General features: G+C 35.8%; 1 protein-coding gene and 1 pseudogene across 2 annotated transcripts in view; one reads left to right on the forward strand and one right to left on the reverse strand.

Annotated features, from left to right (window-relative positions):
- Nucleotides 1-25,421, forward strand: part of LOC308496882 (disintegrin and metalloproteinase domain-containing protein 5-like) — a gene marked incomplete at both ends in the record, with an annotated part of 111,645 nt that overhangs the window by 30,700 nt on the left and 55,524 nt on the right. Inside the window, 3 exons of the mRNA XM_081046666.1 lie at nucleotides 7,010-7,193; nucleotides 12,138-12,233; nucleotides 24,545-24,743. Of these exons, the coding sequence (XP_080902792.1) occupies nucleotides 7,010-7,193; nucleotides 12,138-12,233; nucleotides 24,545-24,743 (479 nt within the window). The remainder of the gene's footprint in view (nucleotides 1-7,009; nucleotides 7,194-12,137; nucleotides 12,234-24,544; nucleotides 24,744-25,421) is intronic.
- On the reverse strand, nucleotides 17,818-18,205 carry LOC308496442 (pterin-4-alpha-carbinolamine dehydratase 2-like; annotated as a pseudogene). Its single transcript has one exon. The product of its transcript is annotated as a pterin-4-alpha-carbinolamine dehydratase 2-like (transcript).

A 25,421-nucleotide genomic window follows, 5' to 3' on the forward strand; every position in this document is an offset into this window, starting at 1 on the left:
ATTGTGTATATATACCACCACTTCTTTATCCATTCATCTATCAAAGGACATTTTGGTTGTTTCCATGTCTTGGCCACCGTAAACAAAGCTGCAATGAACATTGGAGCACACGTGTCTTTAAGTATAAATGTTTTCAGACTTTTTGGGTAGATACCCAGGAGAGGGATTGCTGGGTCAAATGGTAATTCTATTTGAAATTTTTTGAGGAACCTCCACACTGCCTTCCATAGCGGCTGCACCATCTGCATTCCCACCAACAGTGTATGAGGGTTTCTTTTTCTCCACAGCCTCTCCAACACTTATTACTGTTTGACTTTTTGATGATAGCCATTCTGAGTGGGGTGAGGTGGTATCTCATTGTGGTTTTTATTTACATTTCTCTGATGATTAGTGATGTTGAGCATTTTTTCATATGTCTATTTGCCATTTGTATGTCCTCTTTGGAGAAATGTCTCTTCAGGTCCTCTGCCCATTTTTCAATTGGGTTGTTTGTTTTTTTGTTGTTGAGTTTCATGAGTTCCTTGTACATTTTGGATATTAGCCCAAATGGATCAAGTCTTTGACCCATTCTGAATTAATTTTGCTACATGGTGACAGATAACAGTCTAGTATCATTCTTTTGCACGTGGCTATCCAATTCTCCCAGCACCATTTATTGAAGAGTCTGTCTTTCCTCCATTGTATGTTTTTAGCTTCTTTGTCAAAAATTATCTGTCCATATTTATGTGGTTTTATTTCTGGGTTCTCAATTCTATTCATTGGTCTATGTGTCTGTTTTTCTGCCAATACCATGCTGTTTTGATTATTGTAGCCCTGTAGTACAAGCCAAAGTCAGGGAGTAAATACCTACAGCATTGTTTTTTTTTCTTAAGATTGCTTTGGCTATATGGGGTCTTTTGTGGTTCCAAACAAACCTGATGATTTTTTGTTCTATTTCTTTAAAAAATGCCATTGCTTTTTTCTTTATGTCAAGAGAAAAGGTATTTCTGATGTGCTAAACAAATCTTTGGAGGTAAATTAGCAGTATGACTAATTTAGCCATTGCTGCCAGTCACCTTCAGACAACAACAAAAAAAATAAAATGCCATTGGGATTTTGATGGGGATTGCATTAAATCTGTATATTGCCTTGGGTAATATGGCCATTTTAACTATGTTGATTCTTCCAATCCATGAGCACGGAATGTCTTTCCATTTCTTTGTGTCTTCTTCAATTTCTTTCAAGAATGTCTTATAGTTTTTAACATATAGGTCCTTCACATCCTTGGTTAACTTATTCCTAGGTATTTTATTCTTTTTGCTGCAATTGCAAAAGGAATTGCTTTTTGTATTTCTTTTTCCGAGATTTCATTGTTAGTACATAGGAATGCAATGGACTTTTTTACGTTGATTTTGTAGCCACCAAGTTTACTGTATTCGTTAATTGTTTCTAATAGCTTTTTGGTGGAGTCTTTAGGGTTTTCTATATATAGAATCATGTCATCTGCAAAGAGTGATAATTTAACTTCTTCATTCCCAATTTGGATGCCTTTTATTTATTTCTCTTGCCTGATTGCTCCGGCAAAGACTTCCAACACTATGTTGAAAAGCAGAAGTGACAGGGGACAGCCCTGTCGTGTTCCTGAACATAGAGCAAAGGGCTTCAGTTTTTCACCATTAATTATGAGATTAGCTGAGGGCTTGTCATATATGGCCTTAATTATGTTAAGGTATTTTCTTTCTATACCTATTTTATTAAGTGTTTTAATCATAAATGGATGTTGTATCTTATGAAATGCTTTTTCTGCATCAATTGATAGAATCATATGATTTATGTCCTTTATTTTATTTATGTGATGTATCACATTCATGGATTTGTGGATGTTGAACCATGTGCCCCGGGGATGAACCCCACTTGGTCGTGATGAATAATCTTTTTAATGCATTGTTGTATTCGATTTGCTAGGATTTTTGCATCAGTATTCATCAGAGATATTGGCATGTAGTTTTCTTTTTTTGTGTTGTCCTTACCAGGTTTTGGTGTCAGGGTAATGTTGGCCTCATAAAATGAGTTAGGGAGTACTGTCTCTTTTCAATTTTTTGGAAGAGTTTGAGCAGGATTGGTATTAGATCCTCTTTGAAGGTTTGGTAGAATTCACAAGTGAAGCCATCTTGTCCTGGACTTTTGCTGTTGGGAAGGTTTTGGATAACTGATTCAATTTCGTTACTGGTGATCGGTCTGTTTAGATTTTCCAGTTCTTCATGGTTCAGCCTTGGAAGGCGATATGTTCCTCAGAACTTGTCTATTTCTTCTAGGTTATTGAATTTGGTGGCATATAGTCCTTAATAGTATTTTTGGATGATTCTTTGTATTTCTGTGGTGTCTGTGATAACTTCCCCTATTTCATATCTGATTTTGTTAATTAGTGTCTTCTCTCTTTTAATCTTAGTGAGTCTAGCCAAGGGTTTGTTGATTTTGTTCATCTTTTCAAAGAACCAGCTCTTTGTCACATTAATTTTTCTATTGTCTTTTTGTTCTCTATTTCATTTAGTTCTGCTCTGATTTTGTTATTTACTTTCTTCTTCTGACCTTGGGTTTCACTTGTTATTCTTTTTCTAGTTCTTTAAGGTGTAACGTGAGGTTATTTATTTGGGATTTTTCTTGTTTCTTGAGATAGGCCTGTAATGATCTAAATTTTCCTCTTATAACTGCTTTCGCTGTATCCCAAAAATTTTGGTAGGATGTATTCTCATTGTCATTTGTTTCTATGTATCTTTTGATCTCTCCTCTAATTTCTTCTTTGACTCAGTCGTTCTTTAAAATTATGTTGTTTAATCTCCATGTATTTGTGTTTTTTCCTGTTTTCTTTTTGCTGTTGATATCCAATTTCAAAGCTTTGTGATCAGAGAATATGCTTGGTATGATTTCAATCTTCTTAAATTTGCTGAGCCTGATTTTATGTCCCAATATATGGTCTATCCTTGAGAATGTTCCATGTACACTCGAAAAGAATGTATAGTCTGATGTTTTAGGATGAAGTGCTCTATATATGTCAATTATGTCCATTTCATCTAATGTATCATTTAGGCTGCTATTTCATTATTTATTTTCTGTTTGGATGATCTATCTATAGCTGTCAATGATGCATTTAAGTCCCCTAGTATAATTGTGTTTTGGTCAATTTCTCCCTTTATTTCTGTTAGTAGTTGCTTGGTATATATTGGTGCTCCCTGATTGGTGGCATAAATATTGATGACTGTTATGTTTTCTTGTTGTGTAGTCCCTTTACCATTATGAAATGTCCATCTTTGTCTCTTGTTATATTTTTCACCCTGAAGTCTGTTTCATCTGATATCATTATTGCTACACTTGATTTTCTCTGCGTGCCATTTGCTTGGAGTGTCAATTTCCACCCTTTCACTTTGAGTCTATGCTTGTCCTTGTAGCTGAGATGTGTCTCTTGTAGACAGCATATGGTTGGGTTTAGTTTTTTGATCCAATCTACTACTCTATGCCTTTTTATTGGTGAGTTCAGTCCATTTACCTTTATGGTGATATTGATATGTGAGGATTTCTGTCATTCTATCTTTAGTTTTCTGGTAAGGCTGTGTCTCCATTGTTTCTTTGCCTTTTTGTTGTTGTCTATGATTTCTGTGTGGTAGTATTGTATGATGTTTCCCTCTGTTTCTTCTTTTATTACAGTATATATTTCAGTTCTGGATTTTTTTTGAGTGTTTACCCTTAAGTTGATGTAAAAGAAAGTTTGATATTTAGGGTATTCCATTTTCTTCAGCACGCTTACTTTCTCCAATCCAATATTCCAGTTAGGGCCTTCACTTTCCCTCCTTTTATGTTTTGGTTGCCACAAACTGTCCCTGTTTATGGTGGCTGAGTAGCCTCCTTTAGTATTTCTGTAGTTCAGGTCATGTATCAGAAAATTCCCTGAGCTTCTGTATGTCTGGAAAGGTCTTTATTCCTCCTTCATATCTAAAGATTATCTTTGCTGGATATATTATTCTTGGCTCATAATTTCTCTCTTTCAATAGTTTGAATATTTGGTTCCACTCCTTCCTGGCTTGTAGACTTTCTGCTGAAAAATCTGATTATAATCTAATGGGCTTCCCTTTGTAGGTTACTGTCTTCTTTTCCCTGGCTGCCTTGAGGATTCTTTCTTTGTCATTGATTTTAGACAGCTTCAATACAGTGTGCCTTGGGGAAGTCCTGTTGGGATTGAGTAATTAGGTGTTCTATTTGCTTCTTGGATTCAAAGATCCAATTCTGTCTACAAGTTTGGGTAGTTCTCATCCACAATTTGTTTGAATATATTCTCTGTTCTCTTCTCTCTTTTTTCTCCTTCTGGTATGCCCATTATTCTTTATTGCTCTTTCTGGTGGAGTCAGAAAGTTCTTGTACAGTTCTTTCATTTCCTTTAAGTCTCAAGTCTCTTTCTTCTTCCATCTGTGTAATTTCCAGGTTTCTATGTTCGATGTCACTGATTCCTTCTTCCATCTGGTCAAGTCTACCACCTAAGCTGGTTATTACATTCTTTATTTCTTCTTGAGTTCTTTTCTCTAGAAATTCTATTTTTAAAATTTCAATCTCTTTTGTAAGATGCTAATGTTGTTCTTTGATTTTGTTTCTGAGTTCATTAGACTGCCTTTCTTTGTTTTCTTGCATGTCGTTCAGTTTTTCCAGAACTGCAATCTTGAATTCTCTGTCATTTAAATAACATATTTCCATATCTTTAAGTTCCTTTTCTGGAGACTTTTTACTTTCTTTCTGAGCTGTCTTGTATCCTTGGTTATTCATGGCAATTACTGATTGATTATTTCTCTTCCTAGACATCTACAGGAGTGGCTTCTGCAACAGGTAGATAGGAAGAGGTCTTTCTTTTGTTTTCCAGCACTTGGTAGAATGTTTTATTTTCTCTCCGACTGCAGCCTTTTTGTTTCTCTCTCACACAGTAGTGGTATGTTTTCTCTGCACTATTGCAGCTTCTCACACAATGGGGGAATTCCCTGGGAGACTGGCTTCTCCTTTTTTAATAGTTTTTCTGGGTCACAGGGCACAGTGTCCATGTGGGTATATGGACAGCTTTTGAAGTTCCAAAGCTCTTCCTGCACCAGATTTAGAGCCCGTATGTTTCAGCGGTACTGTTTTCTCCTGCAGGGATCCGCCCAGATAGGTGGTGCCAGGGGCGGGGTGAGTTGTGAGAGGTGGCCCAGAGCAATGGCGGCGACCACCACCCCAGCTGGTCCCGTTTTCACAGCTCCCTCCCCTTTGCCGGAACTAGTTGGCCTGCGAATCTGTGTCTGCGGTCCGCGGTTCTCAAAACAGCAAATATTCTGTTCTTTTGATCTGACACTGGTACTGTTCCGCTTCTAGAACTAGGCAGGTGGGGGTGGGGCGAGCTCTAAGAGGGTAAGGAGGGGGCGGCTAGTCTCAGTGCCTAAGGCTTCTGTTTTCTGCTTGGCAGTGAGGGCTTAAACCACCGTTTTCAGCCTTCTTCCTTCAGTCTCTTTTCTAAGGTCTCTGCCTTGAGCGTTGGATTCAGCCGTGTTATATGCTGCCCCCTCAGCCCTGTGGGCCCTAAGCGGAGCCCTAGCAGTCCGAGTTCTTCCTTCTCCCGCAGTTGCGGTAGTTCCGGGATGCAGCACCCCTCTTAATCTGCACGAGGACCCTGCCTGTGTGACCTGTTGTTTTAATCGTCTGCCATCAGAGTTGGATCTGGGTAGGGCTGCTTTGCGTCCCTGCCCAGATGCACCCTTTCTCCAAATGGGGCAGCCTTACCTGCATGTACAGCCTTACTTTGAAAGTTTTGAACTCTTCCCCAGGCAGGACGAGAGCTCTTGCTCAGGTGCTTCACAGCAGTACCCCACTCATTCCATACGGCTCCACCGGCATGTGGGTACCACAATGTCAACTGCTGTTTTGTTTTGTTTTGTTTTGTATTACTGTGGATCATATTTTCTTATTTCTTTGTATATCTATTATTATTAGCATATTGAATATTGTTGATAATGCAATAGAATGACTGAGTTCTTCTACCTTCTTCTGAAAGCATTTTTTCTTTTTCTACCAGGTACTTCAACTATTGGCTAATCATTTTAATTTTTATATGCTTTGTTTTATGTTTTGTTAATTTGAATCTATGGAATCTCAGGGTATTTCTAACTTGGTCTCCTCTGGTGGTCTTATCAGAGGTTGAATTAGGCTCCGTTTGAATTGATATAGAATAGATTTTAGTATAGGGCAGATGTCAGCTAACAATAATCTATAGGCCAGATTTTACTGGCTTCCTCTTTTGTAAATGAAATATTATTGAAATATAGCCTGGCTTTTGGTTTACATGTGGTTTATAGCTGCTTTTGCACTTCAGTGGGAGAGTTGAGTAGTTCCAAAAGAGTATATAGCCTATAAGCCAATAATGTTTACTATCTGGCGCTTTACAGAAAAAAAATTTCTCAACTCCTGATCTAGGGCATAGTCTTTAGATCTTTAAATCATATTCTTTCTGGTGTTTTAGTTGGATGCTGAGGTATTATTACCAAAGTGCTAACAGTTCTTACTCTGTCAGGACAGGTAATCCTACAGCCCCTCCCATAGTGTAGCTCAAAGAACAGATTTTTGTTTGAAAAATGTTTAATTACAGAGAGCAAAAGCTGTAACACATGCTATTAAAGTTAATACAAATGTGTTCACATTGACATTACAGAAAAAAATACAAAAGCAATGTTAAATAGATAAAAGTATATTAAAAACTGAACCCAAAAATTTTAAATTCAGTTGTTTGGCACTGAGAAGGTAAGTAAGAATAACAGGGTTCCTGTTTTCTGTCATGGCAAGAATTTTCTTGGTGAAATTTAAAATATGTTTATATTAGCAATGCAATAAATATTTTTTTAAATGTGCTTTTTGTTTTCTATGAAGAATAGTGCTCTTAAATCTCTCTTGAAGATAATATACATTAGGAGAAATGCAGTGATATGCAGTAATAATTTTTATCACACCTACGGTTTTTATATTTTAGGTACTCTGGGGGTGTAAAGGATTTTAGCATCTGTAGCTTGGATGAGTTTAAATATTTTGCTTCAGATTTTGGCCTTGACTGTCTTCATGACACCCTTCCTGATATGCCAGTTTACAAACAACAGAAGATATGTGGCAATGGAAAGTTGGAACCAGGTGAACAATGTGATTGTGGCACTATAACGGTAAGCAGAAATTTTTTCAAAAAATATTTGTTTCCTATGCATATGTCTAATAGGTGGAAAAGAAGATGAAGGCCTTATCATTTAGAAAGATGGCACTGGGACACATCTTAAAGAAGACCAGAAGAGAGTTGACTCTCGAAAAATTGTGTGTAATAGTTAAGAATTGAAAATTTTATCTCTCTAGCCTAAAGGTGCTCCTCTACCTCCACAGCTATGGCAGAATTAAATGGAAACTGCAGCTCTACTGACTCAGTATGGCAGAGAACATAGTTCAGGGATGAGAACCACTGGAAACTCAAGGGTAAAACACTGAAAGTGAGAAAACTGTGAAAGTGGTTAGACCCAAAATCTGATTATTAACTATACAAATACTTAGCTGACTGCTAAAATATTCATAGGCCAGAAATATCCCTTAGGATAAAAAATGAAGGGTGAGACACTTGAAAGATATAGGTGCACTAGGTGAGTTCTGTAAGTATGATTATTTTTCGGAGAGTATTTTTGAACTATGTGCAACTCGGGCAACAGAAATCTGAAGACTTACTGGTTTCAGATACCAGAATATAGAGACTGAGACTGTAACTGCAACTGGGAATTAAAGAGGACTCTTCAGAAACTAGGAAACTGAAGATAGATTTTACTCTGAAATCTAAGTGCAATCTCTGCCTAAATCCTTGGCTGAATGCCACATTACAGAGGGAATCAAGCTAAAAATTCAGCAGTTGGAAACTATATGAATTGAGCAGAGATAGAGGCTACACATTGCATGGGACCTGAAGTTTATAGTTTATGCCCAGGCAACTTAATTCCCTATGAGAAAAAAAAAATACCCAGAAGGACACAGCTGAATAGTCATTATATCATGTTTTTCTGTAATGTCCAACTAATTAACTAAAAATTACTAGACATTCTGAGAAACAGGGAAGTTTGAACCATATTCAGAAAAATAGGCAGTTAAGGAAAACTGACTATTAAGATATTTTATTTAGCAGATAAAGATTTCACAGTAGTTACTTTAAATATATTAAGAGAATTAAAGGAACTTATGCTCAAATAATTTAAGGGAAAAACTATCTTAATAAGTGAGTAGCTAAGGAATCTCAGCAGATATAATTAATATTTATAGGCAACTATATTTAACAACAGAATGAATATAAACATTCTTTTCAAGTTCACTTAAAATATTCATCAAGATAGAATACATTGAAATAAAATCACAACATTTATTTTGTGTTGAGAATTAAATTAGAAATCAAGAACAATAAGATATCTTGAAAAGCCCCCAAATATTTGGAAATAACTATATCACCTTTAAATGGCCAATGACTGAAAAAAGAAATCACAGGGCAATTAGAATCTATTTTTAACAGTATGCAAATGAAAACATATCAAAATATATGAGGTTCAGCAAACAGTGTTTTGAGGAAAATCTATAGCTTTAAAAGTTTATGTTAGAGAAAAAGAAAGATCTAAAATTAATTAGTTAGAATACTACTTTAGAGAAATGAAATGTAAGTCTAAATTAAAGCAAAAATAAATAGAAGGAACAAATGATAAAAGTAAAAGCAGAAATCAATGAGGTAGAAACCAGAGAGTGAATATCAATGAAAATAAAAGCTGGTGCTTTGAAATAAATCAGTGTACTTGATAAACCTCTCACAGTGCTGATGAAGGAAAAATGAGAGTAAGAGTAAATTACCAATATCAGAAAGAAAAAAGGTGTATTCTTTCTGTGGTGTATTACCACACATCCTTCATATGTTAAAAATAAGGAATATTAAAAACGACTGTATGTAAATAAATTTGACAATTTAGATAAAATTGGCAAGTTTCTCAAAAGATGCAAAGTATCACAATCATATAAGAAGATGAAATTTGAATAGCTCTATATTTAGTGAAGAAATTAAATTTGTAATTAAAATATTTTTCACAAAGAAACTCCAAATCCACATTACTTCACTAGTGAATTTTATCAAACATATAAGGAAGAAATAATGCCAATTATACATGAACCTTCGCAGATAATAGAGGCATTTTGCAACTCATTTCATGAAGTGAGAATTGGTCTGAAGTCAAAACCAGATAAGAAATTAAAAGAAAAGAAAAATCACACCAATAACTTTCATGAACAGTATGTAAATAGGTTAATAAATCTTGATCAGGTGGTATTTATCCCAAAAGTACAGAGTTGTTTTATAATATGAAGATCATTCAATATAATTCAACATAGTAGAATGTGTGAAGAAAAAAAATGAGAAAATTTAGCATAAATTCATTATAAACTCAGCACTCAGTAATAGAAGAGAACTTCCTCACTCTAATAAAATACATTTCTGAGAGGCCTACAACTATCATCATACGTACTGGGAAAATAACTCAGTATTTTCCCCTAATATCTGGAGAAAGGCAAAGATGTTCACTCTTCCAACTTCCATTCAATATTGTAGTGGATGCTACAGCCACTGCAGTAAGGCAATATAAAGAAACACATAACGATTGGAAACGAAGATGTAAACCTGTCTTTAATCAAACTCAACTTAACTGCATGATTAGGGAATCCTAAACAATCTTCCACCCAAGAACTACTAAAACTAATTAGTGAATTCAAGTCGTTGGATACAAGGTCAGTATACAAAATTCAATTGGATTTTTATGTATAGGCAATAAACAAATGGAAAATGAAATAAAAAGTACAATTCCATATACATTCTTTCAAAAATATGAAATATATATAGAGATAAATTTAATAGAATACATGTAAGATCTATACAATAAAAATTGACATTGCTCAGAAAAATGAAAGAAGATTGAAGTGAATGAAGACACATCCTACTTTCATAGGTTGGAAGACAAAATATTGTTAAGATATCAGCTCTACATAAGTTGATATATTCATTCAACACAATACCAATCCAAACCCCACCCATCTTTTTGTAGAATTGACAATTCTACAAACGGATACTATTAATTATATGGAAATGCAAAGGGCCTAGAATAGACAACGCAATTAAAAGAAAAACAAACAAAGGTGAAACATATGTACTAGTTTCCTTTAAATTTCAAAATTTTCTATAAAGCTGTAATAATCAAGACAATGTGGTATCGGCCAGAGCATGAACATATACCTTAATGGGACAGTACAGAGAATCCAGATATAATATGTTGATATTCTGTCAACACATTAAGGTATCTCAATGAGTGAAGAAAATCTTTTCAACAAAAGTGTTGTATGAATTGGATATCCAATAAATAATATAAACCTTAACCTCACACCATACACAAAAATTAACTTGAAATGGATCAAAGACCTAAATATAAAAGTTAAAATCTAAAGCTTTTAGAATAAAATGTAGGGACATTTTTTGTCCCATGGGTCAAATCTTTTTGGGTCAAATCTTTTTGACACTTTGTGGTATGCAAAAATGTCTTAGATATGGCAAATAAGAATGAGGTTTTAAAGAAAAGATAAATTGTACTTCATCAAATTCAGAAACTTTCTTAGATTGCTAAGAAAAATAAAATGGCAAGCTCTAGAATGTAAGAAAATATTTATAGTCATGTATATTCAAATATATATGAATATATGTATAAAATATTCAAAAGCCAATTTAAAGGATTTTTGTTTTATAAAAAAGAAGTTAAGTATTCTGATTTCTGGTCTGACATAAGAGAAGTTTAGAAGTCACCACTGAGTCTTTACAACAAAAGTGAAACAAATTGAAAAAGCAACAACTCTTCTTAGATCCATCAGAGAAATAAGGTTATAGAGCAAGCCACTGCCCCCCAAATTGGAAAGACTGATAGGTAATAAATAGAGAATCATAACCTACTGAAGTAGCAACACAGAAGCTGAAACCTTTGGGAACCAGTGACTGTGTAGGAAAATCTACACTGTAATTATTGAATTGTTGGAAGCTCAATGTGGACAACTCTGAGAGTTAAAAATTCCAGGGAAACCCAATCATAAGAAGACCCCCCACACTTTTGTGGGTTTTATAGGAGCTCAAACTGGTTGTCACATGAATATTGGAGAAAAGTATTCTCACACTTCTGGGAGAAGGAAGGATTAAAGGAACCATTTAAAATAGCCAGATCATTCTGTTCTTAAGGTTTGCCCTTACACATACAAAGTTGGATTGAAAATAATCTATAACAAAACACAACTAAACATTTGATTAAAAGAAACATTATAAAAAGCTAACAAAAGCATATTTAAACTTTGAGTACGTGAGTCAATTTATGAAATAATTTTAAAAGTATAATACTGCTGCCTATGGTGAAGCTGTTCATTGAAAATGCCAATAAGAAATTACCAATAACAAAAAAGACAACACAAAGAAGCAAACATCTGATATTGTTAAACTACATAATTTAGAACAAATTTGCTACTGAAGACTGGAAAAGCTGATTGCAGGTACTAAATCTTCTAAAACATAAGTAAGTATAGTGCCGGCATCCCACTGAAATCAGAGCTCTGAATCGATGAGTCTGGCTTGTGGGACCACTTTTTTTAGGGTGGGATTTTGAGGTTTTGCCATTTCAGAAAGAGAAACTGAGAATGTGAATGTTGCTTTTGACAGCTTCACATCAGAGAAGTACTATATGTAAACAAATTTGGCTTATATAGTTTATTATGAAAGCAAGAATGTAACAAAATGTTTGAAGAGTGATAGTTAACAAGGTATCTAATAAGTATTTCCTCTAAGGTTTGACTCCACAGTAGTATCTTAATATTGTTCAAATTATATGCAACGTAGTGAAACAACACATTTCTTTTACAAACTAGTGAATGAAATGTTGATTTCTATAAATCCCATATAAAGAATGGGATTACTGAAGCTGTGAATTTAAGAAAAACCTCATACTTTGTAAAGAAACTGTGGTTTAGTTTTATTTGATGTTACCTAATTATATGTGATTGAGTAACACAGCATTTGTTTACAGAACTGCACACATAAAAAGTGCTGTGATCCTAGAACCTGTACGTACAAGGGTCAGATAGACTGTGGTTCTGGGGAATGCTGCACACAACGCTGCACGGTAAGAGGCAATCTGTATGTTATAATAGCTCAGCATTAATTTCTTGAAATCTTTGTTTAAAGAAGGTGGGAAGCATATTTTGTCCTTCCCATTATATTATATGCAAGCAACATTGGACCCACCCTCACTCTTCAGGCCGTTCAGCAATCTATGATTTCCAGTACTCTCATATACCTAATGCCTGATGCTTCTCTCTGAATTGACTTCCCATTTTTATACCTCATTACAAATCTTTCTTGTACCCATTCAGAGTTCTCTATGATCACCGTACATCTGGAGCAACCCTCTTATGGTCTTATTTTCTAACACCCTACCTCACATGGGGTCAGGAAGTTAGATTAGTTCTTTTTGTTGACTATATTCACTGTCTTCTGGTAAAGTCCTTTGTTCCTTTGCAATTCATTCAGTTATTGTTACAATCACTCAATACCTCTATATTGAAAGCATTTAAAGAATTCATGGATAATTATCCCAAACTCAGCACAATTCACTGGAACTCAATGGAAAAAAGGAACAAACTCCAGAACAAGGTAAATAGCAAATAAGACTGGAGGAAGCATTATCTTTTAAAAAATTTCCCCCAGCTTTATTGAGATATAATTGACATATAACATTGTGTAAGTTTAAGATGTACAACTTAATGATTTGGTGTAAGTATGAGTGTACAAGATCTGAAAATTAAGTTCAGGAACTTGTTACAATGGTGTTGCTAACCTTTTTGATATCAGAGGGGTTATGCATTATAAATTTGTACCAACTGGACAAACAGTTAACCAAGTTCACTATTTGGAAGTGCTGAAAAGGCTGCATGAAAAAGTTAGACAACCTGAACTTTTCGCCAAAAATTCATGGCCCTTGCATCACAACAATGCACCAGCTCACACGGCACTGTCTGTGAGGGAGTTTTAGCTAGTCAACAAATAGCTGTATTGGAACACCCTCCCTACTGACCTGATCTGGCCCCCAATGACTTCTTTCTTTACCCAAAGATAAAGGAAATATTGAAAGGAAGACATTTTGATGACATTCAGGATATCAAGGGTAATATGACGACAGCTCTGGTGGCCATTCCAGAAAAAGAGTTCCAAAATTGCTTTGAAGGGTGTACTAGGCACTGGCATCAGTGCATAGCTTTTCAAGGGGAGCACTTCAAAGGTGACCCTACTGACATTCAGCAATGAGTTATGTAGCAATTTTTCTAGGACGAGTTTGTGGACTTAATTGTCAGAGCCCCATATAGTGCAAAATGATTACCACATAAATTTAGGTAACATATCCACCACTTCACATAGCAAGAACTCTTTTATGAGATACTATCTTAGCAACTTTTAAGTATACAATACATTATTGTTAGCTATAGTCACCATGCTATACATTAGATCCCCAGATTTTTTCATTTACACATTTATTCATTTATAGTCGAAAATTTATACCCTCGACCAACATCTTCCTATCTCCCCCACCTTGCAACCTCTGGCAACCACCATTCTATTCTGTGTTTGGGTCAGTTTTGTTTGTTTGTTTTTTCATTCCACATATAAGTGAGATCATAAAGCATTTGTCTTTCTCTTGTTTGACTTATTTCTCTTAGACTAATACCCTCAAGTTTCATCCGTATTGTCACAAATGGCAGCATTACCTTCTTTTTGTTTTTTTTTTTTTTTTTTGAGATTTTACTAGGGCAGGGGAACAGGACTTTATTGGGAAACAGTGTGTACTTCTAGGATTTTTTTTCCAAGTCAAGTTGTTGTCCTTTCAATCTTAGTTGTGGAAGATGCCATTCAGCTTCAAGTTGTTGTCCCTTCAGTCTTAGTTGTGGAGGGCGCAGCTCACCTCCAGGTCCAGTTGCCATTTCTAGTCGCAGGGGGTGCAGCTCACCATCCCTTGCGGGAGTCGAACCAGCAACCTTGTGGTTGAGAGAACGCGTTCCAACCAACTGAGCCATCCGGGAACTCAGCGGCAGCTCAGCTCAAGGTGCCGAGCTCAATCTTAGTTGGAGGGGGCGCAGCCCACCATCCCTTGCGGGACTCGAGGAATTGAACTGGCAACCTTGTGGTTGAGAACCTACTGGCCCATGTGGGAATTGAACCAGCAGCCTTCGGAGTTAGGAGTATGGAGCTCTAACTGCCTGAGCCACCGGGCCGGCTCGCATTACCTTCTTTTGATGGCCAAATATTATTCCATTGTATATATAAACTACATTTTAAAAATACATTCATCCATTAATGGACAACCTAAGGTTGTTTCCGTATTTTGGCTGTTGTGTGTAATGCAATGAACATGTGGCTACATATACCTCTTCAAGGTACATCTCCTTCAGATACATACTCAGAAATGGGATTCCTCAATCAATTGTAGTTCTATTTTTAATGTTTTGAGGTTTATTTGCTAGTACGGATATTGTAACAATATTAAATACTCTGATCCACAAACACAGGATGTCTTTTCATTTTTTTGGTATCTCTTAATTTCTTTCACCAGTGTCTTATATATAGTTTTCCATGGACAGATTTTCCAAGTATTTGGTTAAATTTACTTCTAAGTATTTTATAGTTTCTGATACTTTTGCAAATGGGATTTTAAAAATTTCTTCATACTTTTTGTTGTACATGTATAGAAATGTAAATGGATTCTGTAGTCTGATTTTGTATCCTGAAACTACTGAATTTTTTTTGGTCAGTTCTAACAGTTTATTTTGGTAGCTTCTTTAGGATTTCTATATATAAGATTAAGTCATCTGCAATCAGACATGATTTTACTTCTTTTATTATTTGGATGCCTTTATTTCTTTTTCTTTTCTAATTGTTCTGGCTAGGACTTCCATTACTATGTTGAATAGGAGTCATGTACATAGACACCTTTGTCTTATTTCTGGTCTTAGGAGGAAAAGTTTTCAGCTTTTCCCTATTGAGTACGATGTTAGCTAACATTTTTCATATATGATCTTTATTATGTTAGCTATGTTTTTTCTATACCCAAATTGTTGGGAGCTTTTATCATGAAAGTGTGTTGAATTTTGTTACATGTCTTTTCTGCATCTCTTCAGAGGATAATATGATTTTTATTCTTAATTCTATTAATGGGGTATATCACGTTTAATAATTTCCATATATTGCATCATTCTTGCATTCCAGGAATAAATCCCACTTGATCATGATGTATGGCCCTTTAAAATATGGTTGAATTTGGTGTGTTAGTGTTCTATTGAGAATTTTTGCACGTATACTCATCAGGGATATTGGCCTGTATTTTTCATTTCTTATAGTGTCTTTTGTTTTCAATTAAAGTTTATTGGGGTGACAATGGTTAGTAAAGTTACATACATTTCAGGTGTACAATTCTGTGTTATATCATCTATAAATCTCATTGTGTGTTCACCACCCAGAGTCAGTTCTCCTTCCATCACCATATATTTGATCCCCTTACCCTCATCTACCACCCCCTCCCCTCTTACCCTGTGGTAACGACTAAACTATTTTTTTTTGGTATATATTTTTTAATGATTTTTAAAAAAATTTATTGGGGTGACATTTGTTAGTAAAATTACATAGATTTCAGGTGTACAATTCTGTATTACATCATCTATAAATCCCATTGTGTGTTCACCACCCAGAGTCAGTTCTCCTTCCATCACCATATATTTGATCCCCCTTACCCTCATCTCCCTCCCCCCACCCCCTCACCCTCTGGTAACCGCTAAACTATTGTCTGTGTCTATGAGTTTTTGTTTCTCATTTGTTTGTCTTGTTCTTTGTTGTTTTTGGTTTATATACCACATATCTGTGAAATCATATGGTTCTCTGCTTTTTCTGTCTGACTTATTTCACTTAACATTATACTCTCAAGATCCATCCATGTTGGCTCAAATGTTCCTATATCATCTTTCCTTAAAGCCGAATAGTATTCCATTGTGTATATATACCACCACTTCTTTATCCATTCATCTATCGAAGGACATTTTGGTTGTTTCCATGTCTTGGCCACCGTAAACAAAGCTGCAATGAACATTGGAGCACACGTGTCTTTAAGTATAAATGTTTTCAGACTTTTTGTGTAGATACCCAGGAGAGGGATTGCTGGGTCATATGGTAATTCTATTTGAAATTTTTTGAGGAACCTCCACACTGCCTTCCATAATGGCTGCACCATCTGCATTCCCACCAACAGTGTATGAGGGTTCCTTTTTCTCCACAGCCTCTCCAACACTTGTTACTATTTGTCCTGTTGATGATAGCTATTCTGATTGGGGTGAGGTGATATCTCATTGTGGTTTTTATTTGCATTTCTCTGATGATTAGTGATGTTGAGCATTTTTTTATATGTTTATTTGTCATTTGTATATCCTCTTTGGAGAAATGTCTCTTCAGGTCCTCTGCCCATTTTTCAATTGGGTTGTTTGTTTTTTCAGTGTTGAGCTTCATGAGTTCCTTGTATATTTTGGATATTAGCCCCTTATCGGAGGCACTGTTTGCAAAAATCTTCTCCCATTCAATTGGTTGCCTCTTTATTTTGTCGATGGTTTCTTTTACTGTGCAGAAGCTTTTAAGTTTCATATAGTCCCATTCGTTTATTTTAGCTTTTACTTCCATTGCCTTTGGAATCAAATTCATAAAATGCTCTTTGAACCCAACGTCCATAAGTTTAGTATCTATGTTTTCTTCTATGCAGTTTATTGTGTCATGTCTTATGCTTAAGTTGTTGATCCATTTTGAATTAATTTTGGTGACAGACAGATAGCAGTCCAGTTTCATTCTTTTGCACGTGGCTATCATTTATTGAAGAGGCTGTCTTTCCTTCATTGTATATTTTTAGCTTCTTTGTCAAAAATTATCTGTCCATATTTATGTGGTTTTATTTATGGGTTCTCAATTCTATTCCATTGGTCTGTTTGTCTGTTTTTCTGCCAATACCATGCTGTTTTGATTATTGTAGCCCTGTAGTACAAGCTAGAGTTAAGGAGTGTGATACCTCCAGTATTGTTCTTTTTTCTTAAGATTGTTTTGGCTATTCGGGGTCTTTTGTGGTTCCAAACAAATCTGATAATTTTTTGTTCTATTTCTTTAAAAAATGCTATTAGGATTTTGATGGGGATTGAATTAAATCTGTATATTGTCTTGGGTAATATGGCCATTTTAACTATGTTGATTCTTCCAATCCATGAGCATGGAATGTCTTTCTATTTCTTTGTGTCTTCTTCAATTTCTTTCAAAAATGTCTTATAGTTTTCAACATATGTAGGTCCTTCACAACCTTGGTTAAGTTTATTCCTAGGTATTTTTTTTTTCTGCAATTGCAAAAGGAATTTTTTTTTGTATTTCTTTTTCTGAGATTTCATTGTTAGTATATAGGAATGCAATGGACTTTTGTATGTTGATTTTGTGGCCAGCAACTTTACTGTATTCGTTGATTGTTTCTAATAGCTTTTTTTTTTTCAAATTGAAATCATTTTGTATTTAAGCACTGATTTTACAAAATGTAGTACAAAGATGAACTAAATTTACAACTTAATTTGTTCATGCAAATTGCCTTCAAAATACATTGCATCTAAGATGCATATAAGATTTTACATGCATTTTGGAAGAAATCACACAGAAAGAGCTACTTTTTCAATAAACTTGGCCAGTTTCACATCTCTTTTGGTCAGTCCACCAGTGTCATGTGAGGTGAGAGTTATCTGGACCTTGTACACATTGAACCATTCTGGGTGATGATTCATCTTCTCTGCTTATAGGGCAACTCAGGACATAAAGCCAAATGCCTGATTAAATTTTTGAAGGAGAACTCTTTGTAGATGCCATCTCTCTCACTTAACTCCAACCATCTGCTGCTTAAAGGTCAAGTATAACTTGTTTCCTCTCCTCAGCTGTCAATAAGTGGGCATCTGCTGACATGGCCGCGAGACCCGCAGTCCGGCCTGTCAGCGCCGCCAGCAAGCGCCGCATGGCCCCCCTCTCCCCCAGAGCTGCCGCCATTTCTCCCTCCGAGGGCTGCCCGGCCTCTAATAGCTTTTTGATGGAGTCTTTAGGGTTTTCTACATATAGCATCATGTCATCTGCAAAGAGTGATAATTTAACTTCTTCATTCCCAATTTGGATGCCTTTTATTTCTTTCTCTTGCCTGATTGCTCTGGCAAGGACTTCCAACACTATGTTGAAAAGCAGAGGTGATAGGGGACAACCTTGTCGTGTTCCTGAACATAGAGCAAAGGGCTTCAGTTTTTCACCATTAATTATGAGATTAGCTGAGGGCTTGTCATATATGGCCTTAATTATGTTAAGGTTTTTTCCTTCCAGACCTATTTTATTAAGTGTTTTAATCATAAATGGATGTTGTATCTTGTCAAATGCTTTTTCTGCATCAATTGATAGAATCATATGATTTTTGTCCTTTATTTTGTTTATGTGATGTATCACATTGATGGATTTGCGGATGTTGAACCATCCTTGTGCCCCGGGGATGAACCCCACTTGGTTGTGGTGAATAATCTTTTTAATACATTGGTGTATTCGATATGCTAGAATTTTGTTTAGGATTTTAGCATGTGTATTCATCAGAGATATTGGTCTATAGTTTTCTTTTTTTGTGTTGTCCTTACCAGGTTTTGGTATCAGGGTAATGTTGGCCTCATAAAAGAGTTAGGGAGTACTGTCTCTTCTTCAAATTTTTGGAAGAGTTTGAGCAGGATTGGTATTAGATCCTCTTTGAAGGTTTGGTAGAATTTACTAGTGAAGCCACCTCGTCCAGGACTTTTGCTTTTGGGAAGGTTTTGGATAACTGATTCAATTTCTTTACTGGTGATCGGTCTGTTTAGATTTTCCAGGTCTTCATGGTTCACCCTGGGAAGGCTATATGTTTCTAAGAACTTGTCCATTTCTTCTAGGTTATTGAATGGTATACAGTCCTTCATAGTATTCTTGGATGATCCTTTGTATATCTGTGGTGTCTGTGATAACTTCCCCTTTTTCAATTCTGATTTTGTTAATTAGTGTCTTTTCTCTTCTTGTCTTAGTGAATCTAACCAAGGTTTTGTCAATTTTTTTATTCTTTCAAAGAACGAGCTCTTTGTCACATTAATTTTTTCTATTGTCTTTTTGTTCTCTATTTCTTTGAGCTCTGCTCTGATTTTTGTTATTTCCTTTCTTCTGCTGACCTTGGGTTTCACTTGTTCTTCTTTTCCTAGTTCTTTAAGGTGTGCATGAGGTTATTTATTTGGGATTTTTCGAGATAGGCCTGTAATGATCTAATTTTCCTCTTAAAACTGCTTTCGCTGCATCCCCAAAATTTTGGTAGGATGTATTTTCATTGTCATTTGTTTCTATGTATCTTTTGATATCTCCTCTAATTTCTTCTTTGACTCAGTCCTTCTTTAGGTGTATGTTATTTAATCTCCATGTATTTGTGTTTTTTCCTGCTTTCTTTTTGCAGTTGATATCCGATTTCAAAGCCTTGTGATCAGAGAATATGCTTGGTATGATTTCAATCTTCTTAAATTTGCTGATGCTGATTTTATGTCCCAATATATGGTGTATCCTTGAGAATGTTCCATGTATTCTCAAAAAGATGCATAGTCTGATGTTTTAGGATGAAGTGCTCTATATATGTCAATTATGTCCATTTCATCTAAGATGTCATTTAGGGCTGCTATTTCATTATTTATTTTCTGTTTCGATGACCTGTCTATAGCTGTCAATGATGTATTTAAGTCCCCAGTATAATTGTGTTTTGGTCAATTTCTCCCTTTAGTTCTGTTAGTAGTTGCTTGGTATATTTTGGTGCTCACTGATTGGTGGCATAAATATTGATGACAGTTATGTCTTCTTGTTGTATAGTCCCTTTACCATTGTCAAATGTCCATCTTTGTCTCTCGTTATATCATTATGGCTACACCTGATTTTCTCTGGGTACCATTTGCTTGGAGTGTCAATTTCCACCCTTTCACTTTGAGTCTATGCTTGTCCTTGTAGCTGAGATGTGTCTCTTGGAGACAGCATATGGTTGGGTTTAGTTTTTTGATCCAATCTGCTACTCTGTGCCTTTTTATTGGTTAGTTCATTCCATTTACATTTAGGGTGATTATTGATACGTGAGGATATCCTGTCATTCTATCTTTAGTTTTCTGGTAAGGCTGTGTCTCCATTGTTTCTTTGCCTTTTTGTTGTTGTCTATTATTTCTTTGTGGTGGTATTGTATGATGTTTCCCTCTGTTTCTTCTTTTGTTACAGTATATATTTCAGTTCTGGATTTTTTTTGAGTGTTTACCCTTAAGTTGATGTAAAGGAAAGTTTGATATTTAGAGTATTCCATTTTCTTCAGCACGCTTACTTTCTCCAATCCAATATTCCGGTTCAGGCCTTTACTCTCCCCCTTTTTATATTGCCACAAATTGTCCCTGTTGATGGCGGCCGAGTAGCCTCCTTTAGTATTTCTTGTAGTGCAGGTCGTGTATTAGAAAATTCCCTCAGCTTCTGTATGTCTGGAAAGGTCTTTATTCCTCCTTCATATCGAAAGGATATCTTTGCTGGATATATTATTCTTGGCTCATAATTTCTCTCTTTCAATAGTTTGAATATTTGGTTCCACTCCCTCCTGGTTTGTAGAGTTTCTGCTGAAAAATCTGATGATAATCTAATGGGCTTTCCTTTGTTGGTTACTGTCCTCTTTTCCCTGGCTGCCTTGAACATTCTTTCTTTGTTGTTGATTTTAGAGAGCTTAAATACAGTGTACCTTGGAGAAGTCCTCTTGGGATTGAGGTAATTAGGTGTTCTATTTGCTTCTTGGATTCGACGATCCGGTTCTGTCCACAAGTTTGGGAAGTTCTCATCTGCAATTTGTTTGAATATATTCTCTGTTCCCTTCTCTCTTTCTTCTCCTTCTGGTATACCCATTATTCTTATATTGCTCTTTCTGATGGAGTCAGAAAGTTCTTGTAGAGTTCTTTTATTTCTTTTAAGTATCAAGTCTCTTTCTTCTTCCCTCTTTGTTATTTCCAGGTTTCTATCTTCGATGTCACTAATTCTTTCCTCCATCTGGTCAACTGTACTACCTAAGCTGGTTATTTCATTCTTAATTTCTACTATCGAGTTCTTAATCTCCCGAAATTCCGTTTGGTTTTCTTTTAAAATTTCAATCTCTTTTGTAAAATGCTCATGTTGTTCTTTGATTGTGTTTCTGAGTTCATTAGACTGCCTTTCTGTGTTTTCTTGCATCCTGTTGAGTTTTTTCAGAATTGCAATCTCGAATTCTCTGTCATTTAAGTCACGTATTTCCATATCTTTCAGTTTCTTTTCTGGAGACTTTTCACTTTCTTTCTGAGCTGTCTTGTATCCTTGGTTATTCATAGCAATTACTGATTTATTATTTCTCTTTCTAGACATCTATAGGAGTGGCTTCAGCAACTGGTTGATAGGAAGAGACAGGTTGATAGGAAGATAGGTTGAAGGTCTTTCTTTTGTTTTCCAGTACTTGTTGGTAGAATGTTTTATTTTCTCTCAGACTGCAGCCTTTTTTTTTCCTCTTTCACACAGTAGTGCTATGTTTTCTCTGCACTATTCCAGCTTCTCACATAATGGGAGTATTCCCTGGGAGACAGGCTTCTCCTCTGTTAACAGTTCGCCTGAGTCATAGGGTGCCACGTCCCTGTGAGTATGCAGAGAGCTTTTGAATTCCAAAGCTCTTTCTGCACCAGATTCAGAGCCCGTGTGTTTCAGCCCTGCAGTTTTGTTTACTCCTGCAGGGATCCACGAGATAGGTGGGGCCAGAGGCAGGGTGAGTTGTGAGAGGTGGCCCAGAGCAATGGCGGGGACTACCACCACATGTGGTCCTGCTTCCACAGCTCCCTCCCCTTTTCTGGAACCAGTTGGGCTGCAAATCTGTGTCTGTGGTCCACAGTTCTCAGAACAGCAAATATTCTGTTCTTTTGATCTGACACTGGTACTGTCCCGCTTCTAGCTCCGGGCAGGTGACGGCGGGGCAAGCTCTGGGAGGGTAGGGAGGGGACGTCTAGTCTCAGTGCCTAAGGCTTTCGTTCTCTGCTCGGCAGTGAGGGATTAAACCACCGTTTTCAGCCTTCTTTCTTCAGTCTTTTCTCCGAGGTCTTTGCCGTTAGCGTTGTGTTTAGCCGTGTCATATGCTGCCCCCTCCGCTTTGTGGGCCATTTTCGGAGCCCTAGTAGTCCGAGTTCTTTTCTTTCCCACAGCTGCGGTAGTTCCGAGATATAGCGAGCTCGGAGCATTGAGCTAGGTCTGTGTCCTGTGCCTGCATGGCTCCGTCTCCGCAGTTCTCCCTTCCCGTCTCCCCTCCTCGCGGGATTCTCCCACCTTTAGGTGAATTCAGTAGTGGGCCTCTTTGTCTTGCCTGTCTGCTGTTTCAGGGAGTCCTTTGTGGAGTTATTGTTGTCTGACTAGTTGTAAATCCCAGGGGAGCTTTACAGAGGCTCACCTCATGCTGCCATTTTGATGACGTCGACCACTAAACTATTATAGTGTCTATCTTTCTTTAGTATCAGGTTAATATTGGCCTTGTAAAATTAATTTGGGCATTATTCTCCTTTTCGTTTTATTGAAAAAGTTTGAGAAGAATTAGCATTACTTCTCTTTAAATATTTAATAGATTTCACCTCTGATGCCATGGTCCTGGGCTTTTCTATCTTAGGAGGTTTCATAACAAATTAAATCTCTTTAGTTGTAGTTGATTTGTTCAAACTTTCCATTTTTTCATTATTCCATCTTGGTAGGCTATCTTTCTAGGAATTTATCCATTTATTGTAAGCTATGCAATTTGTCAACATATGTGTATAATTGTTCATAATAGCCTTTTATAATCTTTTGTATTTCTATGGTATCAGTTTTAGTGTCCTCTTTTTAATTTTATTTTATTGAATGCTGTCTCTTTTTTCTTGGTTAATCATGTTAAAGGTTTGCCATTTTGTTTTTATTAAAAAAAATAACTTTTCACTGATTTTTTTCCTATTGTCTCTCTTGTCTCTATTTCACCTATTTCCACTCTGATCTTTGTTATTTCCTTTCTCCGAATAACTTTAGACTCAGTTTGTTCTTTCTTTCTCTAATTCCTTTAGGTGTAAAGGTTTGTTGTTTATTTCAGATCTTTTTTTTAAAATAAAGGCATTTATTGCTATAAACTTACTTCTAAGAACTGCTTTTCCTGCACCCAAATGTTTTGGTATAGTTTTTTTTTATGTTTATTTAAAAAATAATGTTTCCCTTTTATTTCTTCTTTGATCCATTGATTGTTCAGGAGTGTAGTGTTTAATTTTCATAGTTCGTGAATTTTCCAGTTTTCTCTCTGGTTTTTAGTTTCATACCATTTTGTTTGGAAAAGATGCTAGATATTATTTCAGTCTTCTTAAACAACTATTAATAGTTTGTCATATTTATATGTTTTTTCCTTTACTAACAACTTTGATCACTTGTTTTGATTTGAATGTTAACTCCATAAGCTTGTGTTTTGTCTTCTCACCCATTACTTGGAAATTTTGTGTCAGAGTTGCTACAGGTAGCAAATATATGTTGAAAACGTGAGGAAAAAGTATGCAGAAATCCTATTCTGGGTAGGGGAGATGTGTGTGAATGTTGCTTATGCTGGGCCTCTAGGACCTTTGAAAGCTAGAACAAATTTGACTTAGTTTACATAAGATAGTGAATAGCCATGAGGAATTGAGGCTTGCATTGAAGAAAAGGTTTGTTGTGATGATAGCTGGATGTTTCTTTGCAAAAGCAGCTAGACAGAAAAGGAACCCTGGATGCTAGCAGCTAAAGAGTAAGTACTTATCAGAGATATACAAGATCAGAGATATACAATTGGAGAAGTTATTTTTTTTAACAGTTGTTTGCAATGTGGTGTGTGAAATAAACCTCCTCTGTCCTTACATTTTCTTTTAAAATCAACAAACTTTTAATCTAAATGTTTATAATGTGTTTTTGTAAATGCTTGCTAATTTCTGCTTTAGGGATGGCATATTGAGAAATCAGAGGCTGTACATATGAATATCACCATAATATGTTGAAAGTAATTTTTATATTAATTCTTTAGCTCTAGTTTCTTTTTTTTATGATTATGGTAGTCTTCATATCTTTTAGTTCTCACATCTCTCACAAGCATTACTCACACCTTTATGCACAATAAATTCAGTCACCTAATTTTCTATGTAATGCTTAAGTAGTTAACAAGAAGAGTAATTTCATCATTGATCTTAGCAACTTAGAAAAAGATGGATGGAAATTGAAAGCCTGAAGAGAAAGAAAATTTGAGTGTCATTGATATGTAATCTTTTCTTATGTTTTCTTCCTTTTTAGCTAAAACCAGCTGGCAAACTTTGTAGGAAATCATTTGATAAAGAATGTGATTTCGTTGAATTCTGCAATGGAATTTCCCCACACTGTGTTCCTGACACATATATACGCAATGGACACTATTGTAATTCAGGTGAATCCTTCTGTTATGAAGGACGATGTCGTATGTTTAACAAACAGTGTCAAAAGTTGGTTGGAAAAGGTAATGACCATAATTTTCTTCTTAGTTCCTAAATTCTGATTATTCTAAGCTCTGTTATTTGATTCTGTAGAACAAAAATGTAAATGGAAATTGTTAATGAATGAAGTCTTACCTTGCTCGTATTATTGTTAAAGGAAATCAAATTTTTTTGATTCTGTAAAACAAACAAAAAAATACCCTCTGAATTTATATGGAATTCCTGTTTGCACAGGGAAGAATCCTCAAGTAGGACTACGGCTTCTCAGAAGATTATGTAGAATTTGAGGTGGTGGAGTTTAGTTTAGACTTAAATGAACAAAGCAGAGCAATTACTGATTTTGTGGATTTCAAGAGTAGGTCTGTCCAAAAGGGCTTACTGATGAATGAGGGCTTTAGCTTATGACCTGTCTAGTCCAGTTTGATAGCTTCCTAAAAATGTGTGGATCATTAGCTTCATTGAAATACTATACGTTTCCTTGCACAGGTACACTTCATGTTCTTTGAGAGATAGAAAATTTTCATTCTCAGTCCTCCCTTTAGGCCTTCTTTAATCAGGTCATTAGAGAGAATTTTAAGAAATGTCTTGATCAATATGAATGCCAGGATTTTAAGGAGGAGATGAGATAGAGGTTTTAGTGATTATTATAATTTGTCTGCTTTTCTATCAGAATCAATGTTGTACCATGTGGCAAGACAATG

Source organism: Rhinolophus hipposideros (genome assembly GCF_964194185.1).
Source record: "Rhinolophus hipposideros genome assembly, chromosome: 4".
In the NCBI taxonomy this organism is placed as follows: domain Eukaryota; kingdom Metazoa; phylum Chordata; class Mammalia; order Chiroptera; family Rhinolophidae; genus Rhinolophus; species Rhinolophus hipposideros.